Raw genomic sequence first — 25,000 nt, 5'->3', positions numbered from 1 at the left:
ATTTTGTGGTATTAAGAATTTTGTATTGTTTGGCTTTTCGTTTTATTGATTCTTGTTTCATTTAATTATTTTGCATTTTCTTAAGGGTACCTGCGTTTGTTTTTCTAACGGGTACCTGCGGTTTTTTTTCTCTTACGGGTACCTGCGATTTTTTCTATTACGGGTACCTGCGATTTTTTTTCTTACGGGTACCTGCGTTTTTTTCCTCTTACGGATACCTGCGTTTTTTTTCCTCACGGGTACCTGTGGGTTTTTTTTTCCTACGGGTACCTGCGGTTTTTTTTCTTACGGGTACCTCCGGTTTTTTTTTCTTACGGGTACCTGCGGTTTTTTTTCTGTTACGGGTACCTGCGGTTTGTTTTCTTACGGGTACCTGCATTTTTTTTCTCTTACGGGTACCTGCGGTTTTTTTTTTCTAACGGATACCTGTGGGTTTTTTCTTTCGGGTACATGCGGTTTGTTTTCTTACGGGTACCTGCGGTTTGTTTTCTTACTGGTACCTGCGGTTTTTATTCTTACGGGTACCTGCGGTTTTTTTTCCTCTTACGGGTACCTGCGATTTTTTTTCTTACGGGTACCTGCGGTTTTTTCTTACGGGTACCTGGGGTTTTTATATTGTTTTCTTACTTACTGGTACCTATGGTTTTTTTTTCTCTTACAGGTACCTGCGTTTTTTTTTATTGAAAGTATTTTTTCTTCTCTATTCTGTTTTCTTTTTTATGCAGGTTACATGAGTTGGCATTTAGTTAGCTATGACAAAATGTTAGCAACACGACAGGTATTATGTCGGAAAGTATATTTTTGTTATATTCTCCGGGGTATAGCTTACATGAATGTGTTAACCGAGTCTCCCACTATGCAGAGGTCTTACCTACTGTAAATGGTGAAATGGGACTTTTTATTCATTGTTTTGATTGAGTGATAGTGCGTAGAAACGGCGTGTGGCTGTATATAATGGTTCTACAAGAAAGACATTCTTTCCTAGTGCAAAATAGTGTACAGCCCTAGAACATTTATCCTATATAAGTATCGATCACTAGAATGTATTACTATTGTCAGGCAAATTCTTCCAAACTGTGTCTGAGAGCAAATGAAAAGAAAAGAAGAGGATGCTTTTATTGATGTAAAGAGAATCATGGACGAAATTACGTAATAAATTTAAAATGAAAAAGTAGATACGTAGTAAGGTCCTATAAGTATTGATATGAGAGAACAAATGAAAAAAGTATCTTGAAATAGAACAGAGGAAAAACAATGCGTTTCTTGTAAAATGCTGGTCTTATCAATTAGACGGAAAGTTAACGACAGGAATTTTGTTTTATATCGAGAATTGAAAACATGCATCCAAGACACAAATGACTGTATTTGCAAAGAGTTACATATAAGCTAACTGGGTCAATATCTTCGGAAATTATTAAGTGCAGGAATTCGGTGACTGAGCCCAAAGGACTAGAGTATAAGTGCATCATTGTTCAATATTTATTTCCATTGCAATTCATTCATAGGATTTTATATATATATATATATATATATATATATATATATATATATATATATATATATATATATATATCGTATAACTTATATTCTTAACTGTACAGGTTACCTTTTCAGCTTTTACAGACTTTATTCAAGATTCATATCAGAGTTAAAACACACACTACTTATCAGTACTTTATAAAGGCTTCGAGCTTCTACGGGCCCCTAGTCATCCCCCAACGAACCCCCCCCTCGGGAATTTCACGGTCTACTTTCGTACAATTCATTACAATAATACTACAAATGAAGTAAATAAGTTTTATTATTTTACACTAGAATAACAAGAAATTGTATGAGCCCCCTGCTCTTGGTGGGCCCCTTGTCCTTCAGTCAAGTCAGAGTCGGGGATAATACGACTCTACTTCCTATGTGTTCTTACTTGATTTTATTAAGGCACAGTTCTTCTTGTCTTTTGTGACGGGCCGAGAGAAGGTTGTGACTCAAAGACAGGATAAAAGCGAGTATTATAGAACACTCTCCTTTATATACAAAAGCTCAAGGCAACAGGAAATTTCCTGTTAAAAAATCGACACCGTTACCGATGAGAAAAAAAGACATGTCTTTTCAGGTTCTTTTTAGTGCGAGGGGAGAGCGAAGATACAAGCATAATATATACACAAAATGAACTATGTATGATCGTGTGACACACAGTTGGTACATGGCTTCCCCGCCTAAAAATGACATACTGTACATGTTAAATAGGGCGCCCTGAATCTGGAGTGGTAGTAGCAAAAACTGCGCCGATTAACGGGAGTGAGTGGTTGTAGAAGTTGTTGGTTGGGGACGCGAGCGAGAAGTGGATGATGGGTGGCTTTGTTGCCGCTCCGGCTCGTCACGGGGTAGGTATGTGTCCTACGGCATTCATAGGCGTGTCCTACGGCATTCATAGGTGTGTCCTACGGCATTCATAGGCGTGTGTGTCATACGACATTCACGTCAGCTTCAGTTAAAATTGAATAGGTGTCCTCTTCGTCATGAGTGGAAGCGTTGATGGAGGTTTTGAAGGTCATGAAGTGGCTGTCCATAAGGGCGTCGGCTTTGGTCATCAAGTCCTTTATGGGTAAACTATCGATGTCGGGTATGGCAGCGCTTACAGGTTTGGGTAAACGGCTTACCCAAAGGGCACGAAGTAGGTTCACATCACGAGGCGAGCCGTCCGCGGCAGGTTGCAGGCGAGTGATACTGGTCATTTCACAGAGGGCGAGCGAAGCCCTTTGGTCCCCCAACGGTTGTTGAGAGAGCTGAGAAAGCCTTACTATTCGGGCGGCTGGTGACGGCGAGTACTGCTGCAGAAGATATGTTTTGAGGGCGTCATAGTAAAGGTGAGGGGTGGGGAGGAGGCGAGAGGAGCGAGTCACTCCGGGGTCACCAATGTCACGGGCCGAGAGAAGGTTGTGACTCAAAGACAGGATAAAAGCAACTGAGTGAGTTTATTATAGAACACTCTATATACAAAAGCTCAAGGCAACAGGAAATTTCTTGTTCAAAAATCTACACCGTTACCGATGAGAAAAACAGACATGTTTTTCAGGTACATTTTAGTGCGAGGGGAGAGCAAAGATACAAGCATAATATATACACAAAATGAACTATGTACGATCGTGTGACACACGGTTGGTACACTTTCCTATCTCTCACAACTGTTCTACTATCATCAGTGTCCATATCATTCACTTTAAGTTACCGATAGAAACATATTACTTCATTCTTCAAATATCCATATCATCATTCAGTTATCTTTCGTTCTCTTGATCCTGGTAAGATTATTTTATCGAACTTTCTCTATTTGCATAAACTTTTAAACATTCTTCATTATTTGCAACTTATCTTTTCAAGAACTTTTAAACTCTTTCGTCGTTGTCTGCAACTTCTCTTTGCAAGAACTTTTCAACTCTTTCGTCATTGTTTGCAACTTCTCTTTGCAATCGACAGTTAACGTTCGCGTATGCAAATACGAGCCACTTCACATTTCGTGCATAAGCCCTTCTGATATCTCTCAAGCTCGCAGTTAATTATTCACTCCTTGAATTCATTTATTAATTTATGTAACTACTAAACAGCCTTGGAGAAATAATGATCTTTTCTACGGAACCATGCTCTGTCATTCATGTATTCGTAAGGGTGAATATTTTTTTAATAAGTGTGTCATGATAAATTAAAGAGTTTTTTTTTTATTTTTTTGTTTATTTATTTTTTAGATAGTGTATTGAGCTTAGGGTATACTGTTCACCCACAGACTCGGAGGAGAGAGAGAGAGATTTTTTTAATTGTTACATATATTTTTCAGATGATTTCTTGATCTTAGGATACATTTCACACAAACAGACATCCTCTCTCTCTCTCTCTCTCTCTCTCTCTCTCTCTCTCTCGAGAGAGAGAGAGAGAGAGAGAGAGAGAGAGAGAGAATTGTTTTAGTTGTTACATATATTTTTTTTAGATAATTTCTTGATCTTGGATACAGTTCACACAGATAGACTCTTTGTGTGTGTGTGAGAGAGAGAGAGAGAGAGAGAGAGAGAGAGAGAGAGAGGTAAAACTCTCTCGCCATCTCTTTATTTTTTTTGACTTCCTCAGCGGGTTGTGCAGAACCATTCGCAATTTCAAAATGTGGCCGAAGAAAATTGCAATATTCGTTTTTTTTGGAGACGAGCATTTCCCATTGACAGCAGCGCTCTCGGTTCTCGTTATTTCAGCCATTTCTCGCTGATTTTGTTCGGACTTTACTGGTTATCTGAGTTGGGGAGGTTTTTCTGACAAACATTTCCTCTCTCTCTCTCTCTCTCTCTCTCTCTCTCTCTCCTCTCTCTCTCTCTCTATATATATATATTGTATATTTATTTACAGTATATATATATGTATATATGTATATATACTGTATATACACATAATATATATGTATATATACAAATATATGTACATTATATATATATGTGTGTATATATATATATATATATATATTTACATACACATATATACATTATATATATATATATATATATGTATATATATATATATATATATATACATTATATATATACACATATATATATGTATACATTATATATACACATATATGTATATGTATAATTTTTTCCACCCTTCCCGTGTAACTCTCTCTCTCTCTCTCTCTCTCTCTCTCTCCTCTCTCTCTCCTCATTGAAATTATTACTAGTGTCATTACATAACGAAAATTTTTATATGTGAAAAATATTTTCTTTGTTTTCGTTACAAGAAAGGGATTGTGATAGGCATAACCAATTTTATTTGTTCTACAATTGTATGATTTTACATGGTATTGTCCCTCTATCCACTATGGGTAAGATACAAGGAGATGATAGAATTGCCCCCTTTGTGCTTGTTGGTGATTTTGGTGCTCAACATTGGGAATGGTTAAAATTATATATCGCCTCTTTTGACTTTACTTCTGAATCAGGTGAGCAAAGCATAAGTGAGGCTACTCTCAAGTCTAGTAATTGCCTGGACTTGGTATATTCTGATTTACCTGGTGCTATAACATCAAGGTTATTCCTTTAGAGGTCTATATATGAACTCTTTGCCCGTTAATACTTTTCCATACTTAGGCAAGGTCCCGGGCAAGGTCTTGTGTTGGCTTAAGCCAGTGTAATTTACACCAACCAGGTGTCCAAGTATTTTCTATAAGTATTTTGTCATTGTATTCTTAAAAGGTTAATAATATAAGATTTATTTTTGTCACATTTCCAGCTTTTGATTACAGCGTTACTAAACTTGATTAAGTAACGCATGAGATTTTTACGATCCAATAATTTTCGTCCTTAAGCATCTTAACTTTCGCGTGTATCATTAGAGCTATCTGCATTTAATTCATTTTAAGCTTTGGAATGCCTACAATCATCTTTCATTTCATATATATATATATGTATATATATATATATATATATATATATATATATATATATATATATATATATATATATATATATATATATATATATATATATATATATATATATACATACATACATACATACATACATACATACATACTCGTACCGGTATAATGTTTTAATTCAATGAAAATATAGGATCTCTATACTGTTGGTGGTTCTTTTCAGAATGAAAATATAGGATCTCTATACCGTTGGCTGTTCTCTTCAAAATGAAAATAACAGAATTGTATTTCATCTGATTAAGATTAATTAATCTAGAGATAGGTTGTGAATATCGAAATTCCGTTATTTGGTTTACTCTCTCTCTCTCTCTCTCTCTCTCTCTCTCTCTCATCACTCATGCAGTTCCATCAATGGTCAAAGCTGGACTCCGTTATGTAAACTAATACATCCGAAATAGAACTCCAACCAAACTAATTGCATTTCGTCAACTCTTCATTCTGTGCAATTCTATTAATCCTCATTTTTTTATAGTTTATATAGGAAATGTTTATTTGAATGTTGTTTCTGTTCTTAAGATATTTTATTTTTCATTGTTTCCTTTCCTCGCTGGGGTATTTTCCTTGTTGAGGGCCCTGGGCTTATAGCATCCTGCTTTATCAACCAGGGTTATAGCTTAGCAAGTAATAGTAATAACAACAACAACTTGTATAACATATATAACATATTTATATAATAATATATAATATATATGTATAATATATATATGTATTTATATATATACATACATACATATATATATATATAATATATAATATATAAATAATAATATATAATAATACTATTTTTTGCTAATCCCTCGTTTTTTTATCTGTTCAATATTTATAGCTTCGGGGCATTGCAATAAATTCGCGATAGGAAATATATTAGAGCCTAAGCGATTACTATCTTGCCTTTATAGTTTGTATTTGAAAGATCGAATTTAATGTTGCTGCTGCTCTTGTAAATATTTTATTTTAATTGTTCTTTACATGTCTAGTGGTTTATTTGTTTCCTGTTTCACTTTTCTCACAGGGCTATTTTTCCTTTTAGGAGCCCCTGGGCTTAGAGCATCCTGCTTTCCCAACTAGGGTTGTAGCTTAGCTTGTAGTATCAATAATAATGATAAAAATAATAATAATAATAATGACATGTAATTTAAATACGCAGTCGTTCGTAATCCAATTCTATATTATGTAAAATGAGATATATCCAATGGTAAAGTGTTTTTTTTTTTCTTTTTTTTTTTAGGGTGTAATAAAATGAATTGTAGTGTGGTATGTCTGTCTCTTGCTTCCATCCCAACCACATAAAATGATTCACTTAGTTGTTTTTTATGTGTTCCCAAGGTTTTCCATCAGTGGCAAAAGGATTGTTGTTACTTATGTACGAAGTTATAAATCGCACCTTGTGTGAAAAAGAAATGAAAAATAAAGTCTGCGGCCTTGGTTTTTTAAATGATATTATTTGATACAAAATAATTTTTCTTAGAATGGAGTTGTCATATTCGTAATTTGGTCTTTTTTACTTTTTTTTTTTTCTTATGTCTTTATTTGAATCAGTTCACAAATCGGTTCTCTCTCTCTCTCTCTCTCTCTCTCTCTCTCTCTCTCTCTCTCTCTCTCTCTCTCTCTCTCTCTCTCTCTCTCTCTCTCTCTTCTTCTTCATTACACAATGTTGCCTTTATTTGAATCAGTTCAGAAATCGGGTCTCTCTCTCTCTCTCTCTCTCTCTCTCTCTCTCTCTCTCTCTCTCTCTCTCTCTCTCTCTCTCATTCATACTCCTGAGAGAATAGTGCTCGTTGAAAACAATCACTTAAGTGGTTTGCGAGCTCTCCAGCGGCACGTCTTTAAGGAACTTGCGGTCCTCGACCCTAATCAAACGAGTGAAATGAATAAAAATGAGTAGAAAATGGATTTTACACCGCTTGAATGAGGGGGGTGGGGGTGGGGACTCATTCATACCTAATAATCCAAGCATTTATTTTTCAAATGGCTTTTCTGGAGTAATTTGATTACTCTGAAATGAGAAAAATTAGAATTTCTATTATTATCTTGCATAGACCATTAGGATAGGAAGCCTTTGATGTACAGTTGGTTTCATTAATTCCGGTACATTGATGTTTCCTTAGCTTCCCATTGGTGTACAGTTGGCTTTATTTAATTCCGGTACATTGATGTCTCCTTAGCTTCCCATTGGTGTACAGTTGGCTTCATTTGATTCCGGTACACTGATGTCTCCTTAGCTTCCCATTGGTGTACAGTTGGCTTCATTAATTCCGGTTCACTGATGTCTTCTTAGCTTCCCATTGGTGTACAGTTGGCTTCATTTGATTCCGGTACACTGATGTCTCCTTAGCTTCCCTTGAAGTGTACCGGAATTAATGAAACCAACTGTACCAGGCCGAAGTATGTGGTGTTTTATGAGGTTACTATAGCATTACGTTTTTAAGGCGTGGGTCTTTCGGGTTATGGATAAAATGGGGTAATAAATCAAAAGGTAAAGGTGTTTGGTTTCAGTTCAGTTTCATCAGAATAGATACTCGCCAGAACGTCAGCCGGGCAAGCTCAACCCCCTCACTGTGGTGCTCAACCACAGCAGTGGCCTCCCTAGTAAACAGCTTAAACTCAATGTGGGCTGGGATGGATCTGCTGCTATGCGAATGGTAGACGAACACGTTACTACTGTATTAGCCAGAGGCAACGTAATGTAAGTCATCAGCTTAAAGCTAGTGTTTGTCATGATTATTTGAGATTATGAAATTATTTTGATCGTAGTGGACGTTTTCCTCCGCCAACGTAAGAGGAGTTGGGAATGTTGTTACACGTCTTCTAGTTTGTGTTTGTATCAATGTTATGAAAATGTTAAGGATGTGTGAAATGTTGGAAGGCGATTTAAACTGTCAGGCTTAAAGGGAGAAAGCTGAATTAAATTCTTGTCTTTTTTTAACTTATTCATAATGCAAGAAAAATCTGTATAATTTACCAACGTTATTAAAGATTATAGGGTATAAAGTAAACCTACACCCAAGGTTATATAGACAAGGTCAAAGGTAGAGGAAAAGGTAGAATTATTTTGTCCGTACAAAAACGGAAATGTTCAGGTTGTAGAAGATCGAACTGCTCTTATGACAAAAAAAAAATGTAGGTGTTAAGGAATGGGTTTGTTTCTGTTGCTGTACGGACGTATGTTACACACTGACTGGGCCATAAATCTCTCAAGATATAACAGGTCGTTCATATTAACCAAAAGTTTACTAAGAACCCGAGGAGGTGAATGACACTGAACTGTCCAAGTGTTACCTTAGTAATACAGAAATTGACCTTCAAATCTTAAGGTCAATTAGACGAGTTTAAGGTCCGTGAGAAAACTAAGTTCGAGCTGGTAAGAATCGTGGTATTGTAACTCACAATTTGCTTTCCTGGCTAGTTCAGTGGTAAAATATTCGCCTAGCGTTTCGCATGACAGGAGATCGATCCCAGCCCGGGACAGTGAGTTTAAGCTGTTTACTGGGGAGGCCATTGCTGTGGTTGGGCACCACAGTGGAGGATTGGGCTTGTCCGTCTGAAGTTCTGGTGAGCATCTAATCTATGGAACTGGAACTAAAACCAGTCACCTTTACCTTTATATACAGCCTCTGGCGCTATAGGTGGTTTTCATTCATAATTAACTTCTATAAATGATATTTTTTTCAGGTTGTTATCCGTCATGTCATGATAAATAACGTTTATGGAGTAAAATAATCTTTATTACTAATTTTATAACGAAATGTACTGTTCAGTTATTACTTTTATAAAGTAATCTTTTATATGAGTTTGCTAATTAAACGTTCCGTTAAGTGTCACCCTATTGCATTTATAAAGCATTCCTTATTACTAAGCGTTATATTACGTATCCTTTTATTACTCCTTGTTACTAATTTTCATACTGAACATTCCAGCTATGAAATGTATAGAGATGTCTTTAGGTAGTTATTTTTATCATTATAGCAGAGGGGATGTCTTTAGATAATGCTATTCTTATCATTATCGCAGAGGAGATGATTTTAGATACTGCTATTTTTATCATTATCGCAGAGATGTCTTTAAATCATGTTATTTTTATCGTTATCGCAAAGAAGATGTCGTTAGATAATGTTGTTTTCATCATGATCGCAAAATAGATGTCTTTAGATAATGTTATTTTTATCATTACCGCAAAGAAGATGTCGCTAGATAATGTTGTTTTCATCATGATCGCAAAATAGATGTCTTTAGATAATGTTATTTTTATCATTATCGCAAAGATGTCTTTAGATAATGCTTTTTTGTATTATCGTAGAGAAGTTGTCTTTAGATGTTTTTATCATTATCGCAGTGATGTCTTTAGATAAGGTTATTATTATCATTATTGCAAAGATGATATCTCTAGATAATGCTTTTTGTATTATCGTAGAGAAGATGTCTTTAGCAGGTTTATATCATTATCGCAAAGATGTCTTTATATAATGTTAATTTTATCATTTTTGCAGAGATCATGTCTTTGGATAATGTTATTGTTATTATTACTGCAGAGATGATGTCTTTAGATAATGTTATTTTCATCATTATCGCAGAGGATATGTCTTTAGATATTATTTTTATCATTATAGCAAAGAAGATATCTTTAGATAATACAGTTTTTATCATTATCGCAGAGAAGATGTCTTTAGATAAAGTTTTTATCATTATTGATGTCCTTAGATAGTTATTTTTATCATTATCGCAGAGATGTCTTTAAATGTTTTTTATCATTATCGCAGAGGTTTCTTTAGATAATGTTATTTTTATCATTATCGTAGAGAAGATGTCTTTAGTTATTTTTGGCATTATTGCACAGAAAATGTCTTCAGATAATGTCATATTTATCATTATCGTAGAGAAGATGTTATTAGTAAGTTAATTTTGTCATTATCGCACAGGAATTGTCTTTAGATAATATTTTTATCATTATCGCAGAGATGTCATTAGATATTTTTATCATTATCGAAGAGATGTCTTTAGATGTTATTTTTATCATTATCACTTGTATTATTTGACGTTTTTTTTTTTTTATAGTACCACTTCTACGGTTTATCACTTCACTTATTCCTCCCTGCTATTACCATTCCCACTGCTATCTGTAATTTTCCCCCGGTCGAGAGGATTTCTCCTAATAGCCGAGGTCAAAGGCTATAAAACTACTAGGGCTGCTGACCTGGCTCTCTTTAAATTGTGTCGCGAAGTCAAAGGTTAATAGGGAGATTTTTATCGCACTTTTTCTCATTCAGATTGCAATATCTGATGTACCGAATCACGGGTTTTTGGTTTTAATGAAATATTTCCTTTAGTTTAGCTGCTGATTGTTTAATGCGTTATTGTACTAAAGATTGAGACTGGTAAAAAGAAACCTAATAATTTGGAAATCATGGTTTAATTTGCCTATTATTATTATTATTATTATTATTATTATTATTATTATTATTATTATTATTATTGTTGTTGTTGTTGTTTTTATTATTGTTTTTATTATTATTATTATTATTATTATTATTATTTGCTAAGCTATAACCTTACTTGGAAAAGCTGGGGCTCCAGAAAGGGAAAATAACCCAGAGAGGAAAGGAAATAAGGAAGTAAATAAACTACAAATGAAGTAATGAACAATTAAAATGAAATAGTTTAAGAACAGTAACAACAATAACATAAATCTTTCATATATAAACTATAAAAAAAAACTTCATAAAACAAAAGGAAGTGAAATAAGAGAGACCGGTGTGCCCAAGTGTACCCTCAAGCAATACAATAGAAGAATTTTGAATAATTATTGCAGTGTTGATATTAACACCAGGATTGTATAATTTTAATTATTGGAAAGAATAATTTTCCTATACATAGAGAGTATGTATGTGTATTTCTTTCTTTTTACTTTTATTTTCTTATTCATTACCTTTCAAATTCTAATATTCTGGTGGTTTCTAATACCACTAATCATCTTGACGGTTCTTACTTTTCTACTTTAGCCTTTCTTCCTCCCTTCCTCTCTTCCTACTCTTGATCTTTCTCATTCCTCGTCTTTTCCTGGGTTTCTCTTAAGATTTAAACCTTTTATCTCTTTTTATCGGTATTTTTCTTATTTCCAACCATTAATATTATCCTGAACCATCTTGGGTTTATTTCCCGTATCCGTTTTGACAATTAACAAAAACTTTATGGGTTTTTTTTATAGTATTTTTTTTTTAGTCATTAGGATAAATCACAATGTTATTTTTCCATATTTTACTTCCATCATTATTCAGGTATTTTTATTGTGATTATTCCATCCATTTCATTTTAATGTTTGTTTCCATCATTATCTAGGTGTTTTTAACGTGATTATTCCATCCACTTCATTTTAATAATGTTTTTCATCTTCATATTTTTGCAATGACCCGTCCATAGCATCATTTTATCATCATCATTTCCAGTTCTTCACGTTTACTTATCCAGATTATCCTTCCTCCTCTTCCTTTCCCTCCTCCATCCCTGCTCCTATCTTAACGCCCCGTTCCTAATCCTGGCTTAACACCCAATCCTTAACATCCTATCCCTGGCCTCATTTTGCCATCCTCATCTTTTTTCTTCATTCCTACCTGGGGTGATTATTTTTCCTCCAAGATTCCTACCCTCCCCATATTCTGTTGTTCTTAGGCGACTCTTTGAATTTTTGTTCCCTAAGTCAACGGCAGATGAAGAGGGTCCTATCTCACGTCCCGTTCCTAATCTTTGCTTAACACCCAATCCTTAACATCCTATCCCTGGCCTCCTTTTGCCATCCTCATCCTTTTTTTATCATTCCTACCCAACCCATGTTCAGTTGTTCTTGGGCGCCTCTTGGAATTTTCGTTCCCTAAGTCAACGTGAAGATGAAGAGGGTCCATTGTCTTGGCCAAGTGTTGTGCAATATCACTTTGCTCTTTCGAAAGGGTGTCTCCCTCACCTTGCGTTCCCTTGGCTGTTGCGTATACGCATACAGAAAGAATTTCAAGGTTTGGGAGATGATGATGTATCAAGATTCTTTTTTTTTTTTTTTCAAAGTCGCGGGAAATTTCTTGGGATGTGAATTTTAATCTGACCTTGACCTTTTTTGTTCTTGTTTTGTTGTTATGATTATTATCATCATTGTTGTTATTTTTTTTTATTATTGTTAATGGTGGTTGTAGCAGTTACCTTTTTGTTTTGTTTTTCAGTTATGATTATTATCATTATCATTGTTGTTATTATTATTATTGTTGTTAATCCCTACATACTTTTACAATATTATTATTATTATTATTATTATTATTATTATTAGTTTTAATACAACATTTCAAGATAGGAAGTCAGCAATGATTTAAGGTATAGTAAAGGAAACCTATTCCACAAAGATGGTCCTACACAAAGCAAATAGCTTCTATTCAAGGCTTAAAGGCCACTCGTGAATGGCAGAGGCAAGGGACAGTGACATTGCCCTATCAAGCAGGACAATGCCCTAGAGACTGACCAAATACACATATGATCAGCGCCCAAGTCCCCTCTCCACCCAAGCTAGGACCAAGGAGGGCCAGGCATTGGCTGCTGATAACTCAGCAGGTAGAACTATAAGCTCCCCCATACCCCCATCTAAAGTTGTAGACACTAAAGGAACTAACCAGTTTGAGCAGGACTCTAACCCCAGTCCGGCAATCACCAATCACCAACAATCAGGGACGTTACCAAATAGGTCACCACAACCAGCGAAGTTATGATAATAAATCGATGCTCTTTTCAATATAAAATGAGCGGGACTCGAACCCCAGTCCGGTGATCACCAATCAGGGACGTTACCAAATAGGCCACCATAAGTAGCGAAGTTACGATAATAAATTGATGCTGTTTTCAATACATAATTATCGGGACTCGAACTCCAGTCCGGTGATAGGCCACCACAACCAGCGAATGTATGATAATAAATCGATCCTTTTAAACAATATAAACTGAGCGGGACTCGAACCCCAGTCTGGCGATCCACAACCAGTGAAGTTATGATAACCACAACCAACGTAGTTATGATAATAAATCGATGCTCTTTTCAATATAAAATGAGCGGGACTTGAACCCCAGTCCGGCGATCACTAATCAGGGACGTTACCAAATAGGCCACCACAACCGGCGAAGTTATGATAATAAATCGATGTTCTCTTCAATATATAATGAGCGGGACTCGAACCCCAGTCTGTCGATCCACAACCAGCGAAGTTATGATAACAAATCGATGTTTTTTTCAATATAAAAACGAAAATTCATCACTCCATCCCCTCCTCCTCCTCCTCCTCCTTCGGTCCATTTAGAGAGGAAGAACGAAAACAGGTCCACTCTCTCACATTACTTGCAGCGGCGGTCGAGTCGGCGTTTTTAGAGTGGGAGTTATATGGTCGAATGGCCTCCCCCCCCCCCTCCCCTCTTGCGATCCACGGCATCATTATTGGCACTGTTAAGGAAGTTTGTGTTGTCTCGCGAGACGTGTGGGTGATCAATGCCGTATATCTGGAGGTTCCTACTGCGGGGGAGGGGGGGGGGGGGGCAGTCGCTTGTCCTTGGAGGTTGTTGGGGGTTGGGGGGCGGGTCGGAAGAGACAGGTTAAACGGTTAGATAGTCATTGGGTTTTCCTCTCGGTTTTCTACTTTTTTCCCCCTTTCTTAGTCTCTCTTTTATCCTTTTCTCTCTCTCTTGCCATCTTATTTTTCTTCGTTTTCCTTCTCTTACCCTTTAATTTTTCTTATTTTTCTCCTTACCCTATCATTTTTCTTATTTTTCCTACTTCTTACGGTTTTACCCCCTCATTTCCCTCCTTTCTTTTTCTTACCTCTTAATTTTCCTTCTTTTTCTCACCTCCTGATTTTTATTCTTCTTCTCTTTCCTACGCCATCCTTATCTTATTTTCCTTTTCTTACCCTCTCATTTTCCTCCCCCCCCCTTTTTTTTTTTTGGTAATTTTGTGACTTCTCATTTATTTGTTTATCCCTTTATGCATTGATTGTCTGTTCATGCTTTAATTAACCTTATGTTTGCTTATCAATAATGTAGATTTTATCGCCCAACCTAGATGGAAATCATTTCAATTTCATGAACCAAAGGGTTAACAGAAATGGTTAAATAGACTTCATTTGAATTATACATTATAGTCATCAATTATCGAAGATTATTTTTATCCCCCAAACTGAAGACTAAATCTCTCTAAAATCGGGATATATTTTCGGTGTAAGTAATTTTTTTTTCTTGCTTTTAATTTTCCAAACTCAAGAATATATCTTCATGTAATAGGGTAATTGGAAATTTTGAGTAAGTGTGCAATAAAGGCATGGTTGGTATTTTCTTCTTTCTTATTTATAAAAGCTTTAATACATGTGTCATAAAGATATCAATAAACCCATAGCAATGCTGCATATAATTCATATTTATAGTAAGGATAATAAAAAAAATTTCTGTTATATTTCTAGTATATTTCTAATCTCCATTTTCCCATTTCTAGTGAGTTGGAAAGCATTTCTAGTATATGTCCATGCTACATTTTCTCGTTTTTATTAAGATAAAACATTTCTAGTAAATATCTTCGTAATGTTTTCTTGTTTTTAGTAAGATAAAAACATTTATAGTATAATTCTATTTTACATTTTCTCATTTGACATGACTGACGTCCATAGTGTCATATGGAACCACAGCTAATTATCATATCTCTATGATATCTTTATCTTTTTTATATAAGTTCAGGGTTACAGCTTATCATTTTCACTGTAGAATGTTACTAAAGTCGCTGTTACAACTTTATATATCCACAGTTACATGGTAATAAATTCAGTGTCAATTTCACTGTTACACGTTACTACATTCATTGATACATCTTCCTAAATTTACTGCAACATGTTATCGTCTCTGTTACATCTTCAAAATCAATTCAGTCTAAATATCCACAGTTACATGTTGATAAATTCAAAGTTAGTGATAATTTCACTGTTACATGTTACTAATTTTATTGTTACATCTTCCTTAATTTACCGTAACGCGTTGCTCACGTCTCTGTTACATCTTCCTAAATTAACTAAGTCGCTTTGAATCTGCTATTTTAGCTGTTTGAATGAGTTAAATACTGATCGTGGATATTTGCATCAGGAAGAGGAGTCCACAGATGCCCATTTCTCTGCTTGAGGGTACAGTCGGGCATACTATTCTATCTTATTTCTATTCCTCATGTTTTGTTCAAGTTTTTATAGTTTAGTTAATGAAATATTTATTTTAATTTTTTAATTCTTAAAATATTTCCCTTTCCTTTTTTCCTTTCCTCACTTTGGTATTTTCCCTGTTAGAGCCCCTTGGAGCTCCTAGGGCTTATAGCATCCTGCTTTTCCAACTTGGGTTGTAGCTTAGCAAGTCATAATAAGAATAATTAAGTTTATTTTCTATTCCAGGAAGCGTCGTATCACTCAGCATGTGTCTGCTGAATCTGGATTACGTAAATGATTTTACCAACGAGAAATCAGATAAACACAAGGAGGTCTCCAATGCTCTGCTGTTTGACGTGAGTATACGAGTAGGGGTTATTATTATTATTGTTGTTATTAATTTTATTATCATTGTTTTTATCATTGTTATTATTATTATTTTTATTGTGAGTAATATTAGTAGTTACCTCGCCTCATTGTGTGCGCTTTTAGAAAATGTCTTGTTTGCTGAAAATTACTTTATGGGTAAACAGTCTGTAAGACATTTATAGTGTTGAAATGATACGTTTTATTTTCTTTCGAGAGTAGTCTGTTATATATATCATTCCATATGTCGGTTACACATCTCGTATCATAGATGATATCATTACTTGATGTGGTAGGTTTAAAAGAAATGTATATATATATACATATATATATACACATATATATACATACATATATATATATATATATATATATATATATATATATGTGTGTGTATGTATATATATATGTATGTATATACATACATACATATATATATATATATATATATATATATATATATATATATATATATATATTAGTATTGGTGCTCTTATTTGGGTAAGATTTTTTTCAGTGTCTTATAAATTCTGATTAGTAATTGAAAAATTTTATTATATATATAATATACATGTGACCAACAAATATTTGTTGGTCACATGTATATTATATATATAATAAAATTTTTCAATTACTAATCAGAATTTATAAGACACTGAAAAAAATCTTACCCAAATAAGAGCACCAATACTAATATATATATATATATATATATATATATATATATATATATATATATATATATATATATATATATATATATATATATATATATATATATATATATATATATAGTATTGGTGCTCTTATTTGGGTAAGATTTTTTTCAGTGTCTTATAAATTCTGATTAGTAATTGAAAATTTTTATTATATATATAATATACATGTGACCAACAAATATTTGCAGCAATACCATTGAAAATAATTCTCTCTCTCTCTCTCTCTCTCTCTCTCTCTCTCTCTCTCTCTCTCTCTCTCTCTCTCTCTCTCTCTCTCATATATATTCAGTTTAGTCCAGCCTCTGATGCTAAACTAATTAGTTCATCTTCGCTGTCCCATGAAATTAAAACGTTTACTGGATCTTGATGCCTATGGAAGTGTAGACCCAACTTTCATTTTTTTTACCTTTTTTTTTTTAAAAAAAGAAAAGAAAAACAGCTGATTTCTTAGTTCCCAAGTTGTCTGTCCGTTTTGTCGTGTTAGGTAGACGAGATTGTTTGTGTGTTTTGTTCCAGAATTGATAATGTTTCTCTAATTAAATGTGTTTGTGGTAGCTCTAGTCCTGCTAATTACTGCTCTATTTCCATAACTCCCAAATCAACTAAAGGGTTTGAGCCTCTTTTGGCAAAAGATCTAAATAGTTTTGAGTTTGGCTTCGGAAAATCTTGGAATAGGCGATGCCTTTCTTACCATTTCCATTGCTGTACGGAAATCTCTCAATTGTGGTCAGGAAGATCATATGATTGGTTTTGGTTTTAGTGCTGCCTTAGACAGATAATTCCTGTCCTCTTGTCTTCAAACTCAAAGAGATGGGTGTAGGTGGGTCGTTTATTATTATTATTATTATTATTATTATTAGTAGTAGTAGTAGTAGTAGTTAAATTATAACCCTAGTCTGAAAAGCAAGATGCTATAAACTCAAAGGCTCCAACGGGGAAAAATAGCCCAGAGAGGAATGGAAACAAGGAAATAAACTACAAGCTTAGTGTAAGCTGGCTTAAATTTCATGCATTTATTCAGTGAGTCACGAATGCAAGTAAAAGATTCTTTTTGGTTTCTTGAACTCATCCAATCCTTTATGAAATTTGTCCTGGGAATAATTATACTAAGTCTTTTTTCTGAATAGTTTTAATTCTCTGACATGATACCTTTTTCATAAACTTTGTGTCTCTGTAACTCTCATGATTTTCACGGACGTATTGTGTTATTTGTAATTATTTTCTTTATTCGCCTGTTCTAGTTTTCATTATGGATATGGCTGCATACAAGTAGATCTAGTTAACTCTGAGATAAATCCTGCCTTTCTAAGTAAGCTTAACTATAACTGCAAAATTTTATTTTATTTTACTCAAAGAATATATACCTCTGCCAATGTAAAACAATGAGTTCAAATAAGGATCCAGTTACCTCTGAAATTAAAAGGAATTTTTATTTCATATTCGTTAATTAATCAAAATTTGTTAAGATTTTCTCCAAAAATTTATACCTATGCCAACGTAAAACCAGTTAATGAGTTCAAATGTGAGGATTCGATTACCTCTGAAATTATAAGGAATTTTTATTTTACATTCGTTGATTAATCAAAATTTTAGAGATTTTTTTCCAAGAATTTATACATCTTCCAACGTAAAATCAGTTCATGAGTTCAAATGAAGATTCGGTTAATTCTGAAATTATAAGAACTTTTTATTTTACATTCATTAATTAATCAAAATTTTATACGATTTTTTCAAAGAATTTATACATCTTCGAACGTAAAATCAGTTCATGAGTTCAAATGTGAATTCGGTAAACTTTGAAATTATAAGGACATTTTATTTTACATTCGTAAATTTGTCAAAATTTGTTAATATTTTTCTCCAAGAATTTATAAATTTTCCACCGTAAAACAAGTTCATGAGTTCAAATGTGGATTCTGTAAACTGAAATTATAAGGAATTTTTATTTTACATTCGCAAATAAATCAAAATTTGATAAGATTTTTCTTCAATAATTTATACCTCTGCCAACGCATTATAAGTTCATGAGTTCAAATGTGGGTTCAGATAACTCCGAAATTATAAAGAATTTAAAGTTTAAATTTTTTTTTATGAACGGACAAGCAAAGAAATAAGCAAACTATCGTTACATAATAAGACTTCTATATACGAGTACGCTAACGATGGCAATAAAACTAGCTAGTTAAAAAAATCCTTGAAATGTAACCAGTTCATTTAAAGCAAGATGAAGTCGACTATTTTTTTTTTTTTTTACTAATTATTTTTTTTTTTTTTTTTCATACTCTGGTCTATACATTTCTTAAATGGGCTCATTTGTCCGGTAGACAGCTATAGCTCCTTCTTTGATGGCACAGCCTTAACTGCTGTGTTCCAAGATAGCTGCCTCTTCCCATATTTTGTTTACTCGTTCTGTTTGTATGTTTGTGAAGAGCTTCGCTGTTTTAAGAGGCGTTCCTTTATTATTATTATTATTATTATTATTATTATTATTATTATTATTATTATTATTATTATTATTTACTATTATTATTTAGTTATTTATTTAATATTTATTTATTATTTATTTATTATTTATTTATTTATTTATTATTATTATTTTTTTATTTATTATTATTATTATTATTATTATTATTATTTTTACTTGCGAAGCTACAACCCTAGTTGGAAAAGCAGGATGCTATAAGCCCACGGGCTCCAACAGGGAAAATAGCCCAGTGAGGAAATGAAACAAGGAAAAATAAAATATCCTAAGAACAGTAACAACATTAAAATAAATATTTCATAAGTAAACTATAAAAAAAGATTTAACAAAACAAGAGGAAGCGAAGTAAGATAGAATAGTGTCCGAGTGTACCCTCAAGCAAGAGAACTCCTTTGCGCGTATGTATCGGAAACCGTTACTCAATACGGTATGTCATTCATGTTTATTCGTGAATGTTTCTTTATGCTAATGTACAACTTGGGTTTCTTTTTATTTCATGATTTGTGCGTGTGTGTGTGTGTGTGTGTTTTTTTTTTTTTTTTTTTTTTTTTTTTTTTTTTGCGTTGGACGTACTGCTTCAAGATAACCCCAAAGCCGTCAGTTTACTCAACAGATAAAGTCGGATCTATGAACATAGCGTCGGCCATGTGCGTCGTTCAGTATTCCTCATGCGGAGAGTACAGTGCAGTGTTGCCAGATGGGTTAGTCTAAAAATCCCCTAAACTCATGATAAAAAATCCCCCAAACAATAGAAAAATTCCTATTTCCACAAATATATTCTCTTTTGATCATGTAGGCTTTACTCATATATAAATTTCTCACTATACTTCATATAAGTGCAATCAAACTAATTGCAACAATATAAAGGTTTACTCATCTTTGTTTTTATTCATAAAAATTTATACAGAATATCCCCATCAGACACTCGCAATCCTCAAATCTAGGGATAAATCCCCATATCTGGCAACACTACGAGTGTGTCTTCAAAAAAAAGACTATCCGATCTGCGTTTCGAATGTGTTCAGTTTAAGGTCTCCGTGAATTTAATTTTTTCCTTGTTTCCTTGAATTTATAAGTATTTTTTGTAGTTTTTATGCTTTATGATTTGGTGGAAATATGCATTTTTATATATTTTCTGATTGAAGTTGGGACTGCAGAAGGAAAGGGTTTCCTCCATTTTTTTCAAACTGAAATTGCTCAAGTGATTTTTGCTCACTCCACACACACACACACACACACACACACACACACACACATATATATATATATATATATATATATATATATATATATATATATATATATATATATATATATATATATATATATATATATATACAGTATATATCATCCGTTACTAGTCTACTGCAGAACAAAGGTCTCAGACATCCTTCCACTTGCGTCTATTTATGGTCTTTCTATGCCAGTCCACACCCGGAAACTTTCTTATTTCGTCAATCCATCGTGTTCTCTTCCTTCCACTACTTCTTTTGCAATCTCTTGGGTCCCATTCTCCTATTAATGTCCTCCTATTATTTGTCATTCACATTATATGTGCCGTCCATGTCCATTTCTTTTTCTTAAATGTTAGAATATCCTCTACATTAGTTTGCTCTCGTATCCATGTTGGTCTTTTTCTGTCACTTAGTGTTAATCCCATAATTATTCTTTTCAAATTTTTTTTATTTGTAATTAGCTTGTGTTCTAAAGCTTTATTAAGGTTCCAAGTCTCTGATGCATAAGTTATTAATACTGGTAGAACTATATGATTAAATACTTTTCTGTCTAGAGAAACTAGCTTTTTATTTTCATAATTTATTCAGTTTACCCAAAAGCCCCCCCCCCTCTCTCTCTCTCTCTCTCTCTCTCTCTCTCTCTCTCTCTCTCTCTCTCTCTCTCTCTCTCTCTCTCTCTCTCTCTCTCTCTCTCTTCAGTTTTAAGAATACACATATTTGAATACGATACATATACATATACATTTTGTATATTTCCAGATTAGCTTTATCCATTCTATTTTCTTTCATTCAAAATCACAGTGATTTGTCAATTACGATAAATTGATAAACTTATCCCCATTTCCCACTTTCCCCTCTCCAGTTGACCGGTGTCCTTTTCAAACGACTTATCGGTCAAGGGGGAGAGCCCCTCTTCCGGCGCATCGCCGTCAAGGGCTACGGGAAGCGCGAGGATGGCTCTACGGACGCCATACTGTTGGTGGTTCTCACTGACAGGGTTTACCAAGCGGAGTACCACGTCAAGAACGCCATCGAGCCGTCCGTCAGGAGCGGGAAGATCGGCCCTTACCGGACGGACTCCGATACCTGCCTCATCACATCAGGTAAGTGGTTGTGGTGTTTTTTTTTTTTTTTTTTTTTTTTTTTTTTTTTTTTTTTTTTTTTTTTTTTTTTTTTTTTTTTTTTTAAGGTATGTGATTTGTATTATTCTTTGTATTCGGTTTTCAATGTGTATAGATGGATTTATATCGTTGATGAAGGATAGTTCTCTTTGTATTCGATTTTCAATATGCCTAATCACTACAGGTAAGTGGTTGTGGTGTTTTTTTTTTTTTTTTTTTTTTTTTTTCAAGGTATGTGATTTGTATTATTGAGGGAGTATATTGCTCTTTGTATTCGGTTTTCAATGTGTATAGATGGATTTATATCGTTGATGAAGAATAGTTCTCTTTGTATTCGATTTTCAATACACACAGGGGTGTAATGTACAGTTGGATACGGTAATTCCTGGTAAACCTTTCCTCTGAAAAGAGCATCCTGTTACACACTAACTGCGCGGAAAGTCCCTGTGTGTAGCCTCAATCCACCGCATCGCCATATTTCTACACTATCTGTTTGGTTACTTGCCGTGCAGTAAGGGTGTGACAGGGTACATTTCTTCAGAAAGAGGTGTGCTAGGAATTCATGTGTCCAACTGTACTTCTAAAAGTTGGCTTGAAATACGTCATCACAAGGATGTGAGGTAAGGAAGTAATGGCCTTTTAATTATTTGTAGTGTTGAACTTAAGATTACGAGAATTCTTGAAATTGTTAAAACCCAAGTTTGTTTAACAGGCAAACTATTTTATGGCTTTAATTGGATATTCCTTTATTCTTTATTTATCATAAATGGTATTGGCGTCAATGACCTTAGATGTCAAGATGCCAGAAAACCTTAAATCAATCAATCAACCAAACCGCATCGTATATAAGAAAATGTTAATGGGTGATAGTAGGTATATGAAACTTGCCAAATTCGGGACGAAAATTAACCGAAAAAAAAATTTTGGTAGGATGAAAATGCGCTGAAATTAGATGTATATTTACGCTAAAGTTTTCGCTTCCATGTCCACTGTCGACATTTATTTTAAAGGAAACTGCGGGTGTTGTTTGTGAATTCAGTTTTACTTTGATGGCGTTTGAGGTTTATGACGTTTGAGTTGAGATAGCCTTTGTTTATTTCTCCATACCCGCATGTAGTGTGTGTATATATATATATATATATATATATATATATATATATATATATATATATATATATGTATATATACACATAATATATATATATATATATATATATATATATATATATATATATAATAATAATAATGATAAATACAAACAATTGTATTTATGGCTGCAAGCAAACATTAAGGGTTATATATATATATATATATATATATATATATATATATATATATATATATATATATATGTATATATGTATATAATATATATATATATATATATATATATATATATATATATATATATATATATATATATATATATATATATATATATACAAACAATTGTATTTATGGCTGCAAACAAACATTAAGGGTTTTATATTATATATATATATATATTTATATATATATACTTATATATATATATATATATATATATATATATATATATACTTATATATATGTATAATATATATATATATATATATATATATATATATATATATATATATATATATATATATATATATATTATATATATATATATAATTTATATACTATGTGTACTGAATAAGATGTGATATGCGTTGAATAAGTTAAATTGTGAAATATTCTTGAAGTTAAACGCGTAAAATTCGTACATGTGAATGTTAACCGCAGAGTGGTTAATAATTTCCGAAAATATGTTTTTGCTGTAGACTCTACATATCCATATTAATTAGGAATTGCACATTTTAACATTTTCTTATTCCTCTAGTTATGCATTTGTATATATGGGAGGGAGAGTGACAGGCAGACATTTCTTTACGATTAATTTTTTTTTTAAATATATATGAGAATCTCCAATTTCTCTCCTTTATCGTCCCTTCTTCTTTAGGGCCATTAAGTTCCGGAAGTAGTTTTCCGTCGTTAGGCTTAAATTTATCCCTCTGATTTCAATACGACTTAAACCTAGAATTATGATGTTTTAGTTAGGAGAGTGAACCAGTAATTGACATTCATTATAGGCCTTTTGGGAACACCTCCTACCCCTCTCTGGTCCCATTGCTCCATGGCTCATAGTCCATAGAGAGGTCTTGAGTTAGTGGGCTCTTTGTATAAGCGATTTTTATGTTTATTTATTTGAATGTCTTTCCGCCTCGTAGTAGATTCTAGTTTATTTTGACGGGTCATTTTTAATGGAGGCTTTTGTTTGGTTTTCTTAACTCATACTAATTTAATTTTTTATTTATTTTTGTGATTTTATTCTTATTTCAATTAGGAATATATTACTATCAGATGTCATGATGACTGAATAGAAATATAATTCAGTATAGTGCATAGGATCGCTTTATAAACTTATATTTTCATGTACAGTGGCGTAGGAAGAATTGCGTGAATGTAATGAAGAGGGACATAAAATAAGAATTAGATATCGAGTTAATGTGAAGGATGATATGGAGAGAAGAGGTTTGGTGGAAGAGAATGCCTTTAATAGAAGGCATTGGAGAGGGCGTATCAGACAACCAATCCGTTAGTGTAGGGATAAGGGTGAGGAAGAAAAATGTAGAGGGACATAAAATAAATGGTAAAAAGGTTAGCGTTGGTGAAAGAACTAATCAGTATTCTGAGATGGTTTGATGATGGACGAAGAATGAAAGCTAACAGATTATGGCATTTAAGTAACTTATGTATTGGGGTAAAATTTTATACTTTTATCTGCAGAATAATTGTTTTTACTCCTGTCATACTGCATGGCAGTTCTGGATGATGTATCCCCTCTGTTCATGTTTATGTTGTTATATTCATGTTTTCCATATGTGAGGTGGTCGTTAGATGTTAACGAAGAGGCGAGATGAATACAAGAGAGTTTTATTTAACAAGACAACAAGCTTTTATACAGACAGTTGAGTGCAAGGATGACCTAAACTCAAACAGAATAAAACATGAGATAGCAAGTTTAAATAGGTTTCTATTATCAGTGCTAGGGAGAGCAAGGTATAAAAACAAACAATAACGTTACATTGTATAAGTGTGTATGAAACACATGCGGTACATCCTAAATAATTGTTGAAACCAGCCCCCTTTCTTCTCTCTAGTTTACTGAGAGTCCTCTAGTTTAGGCACCCGTTTTTCCTTCTTAGGCTTAAAGTTTTCCCTGTCTAATTTTATACCAATTAAAGAGAAAACTTTCGATGACCGGATTAGTGGAGTGAACCGGCAAATGACATTCCTTATTGGACATTAGGGGAAAGCGACTCCACCTCATGGGAAGCGTATAGCTCTTAGTTAGACCTCATTTGATCTCATTATTATCCGTAGGTTTAAAAG

The 25,000-nt window shown here is 33.4% G+C and overlaps 1 protein-coding gene across 1 annotated transcript in view; it reads left to right on the top strand.

Annotated features, from left to right (window-relative positions):
- LOC137620047 (uncharacterized) overlaps window positions 1–25,000 on the top strand; it is a 443,557-nt gene that overhangs the window by 94,606 nt on the left and 323,951 nt on the right. The window contains exons 6-7 of the mRNA XM_068350326.1: window positions 15,907–16,016; window positions 21,325–21,565. Of these exons, the coding sequence (XP_068206427.1) occupies window positions 15,907–16,016; window positions 21,325–21,565 (351 nt within the window). The remainder of the gene's footprint in view (window positions 1–15,906; window positions 16,017–21,324; window positions 21,566–25,000) is intronic.

This window comes from Palaemon carinicauda, chromosome 26 (genome assembly GCF_036898095.1).
Source record: "Palaemon carinicauda isolate YSFRI2023 chromosome 26, ASM3689809v2, whole genome shotgun sequence".
NCBI lineage: Eukaryota > Metazoa > Arthropoda > Malacostraca > Decapoda > Palaemonidae > Palaemon > Palaemon carinicauda.
Note: the sequence above shows the minus strand (reverse complement) of the source record. Positions and strands in the feature narration are given on the sequence as shown.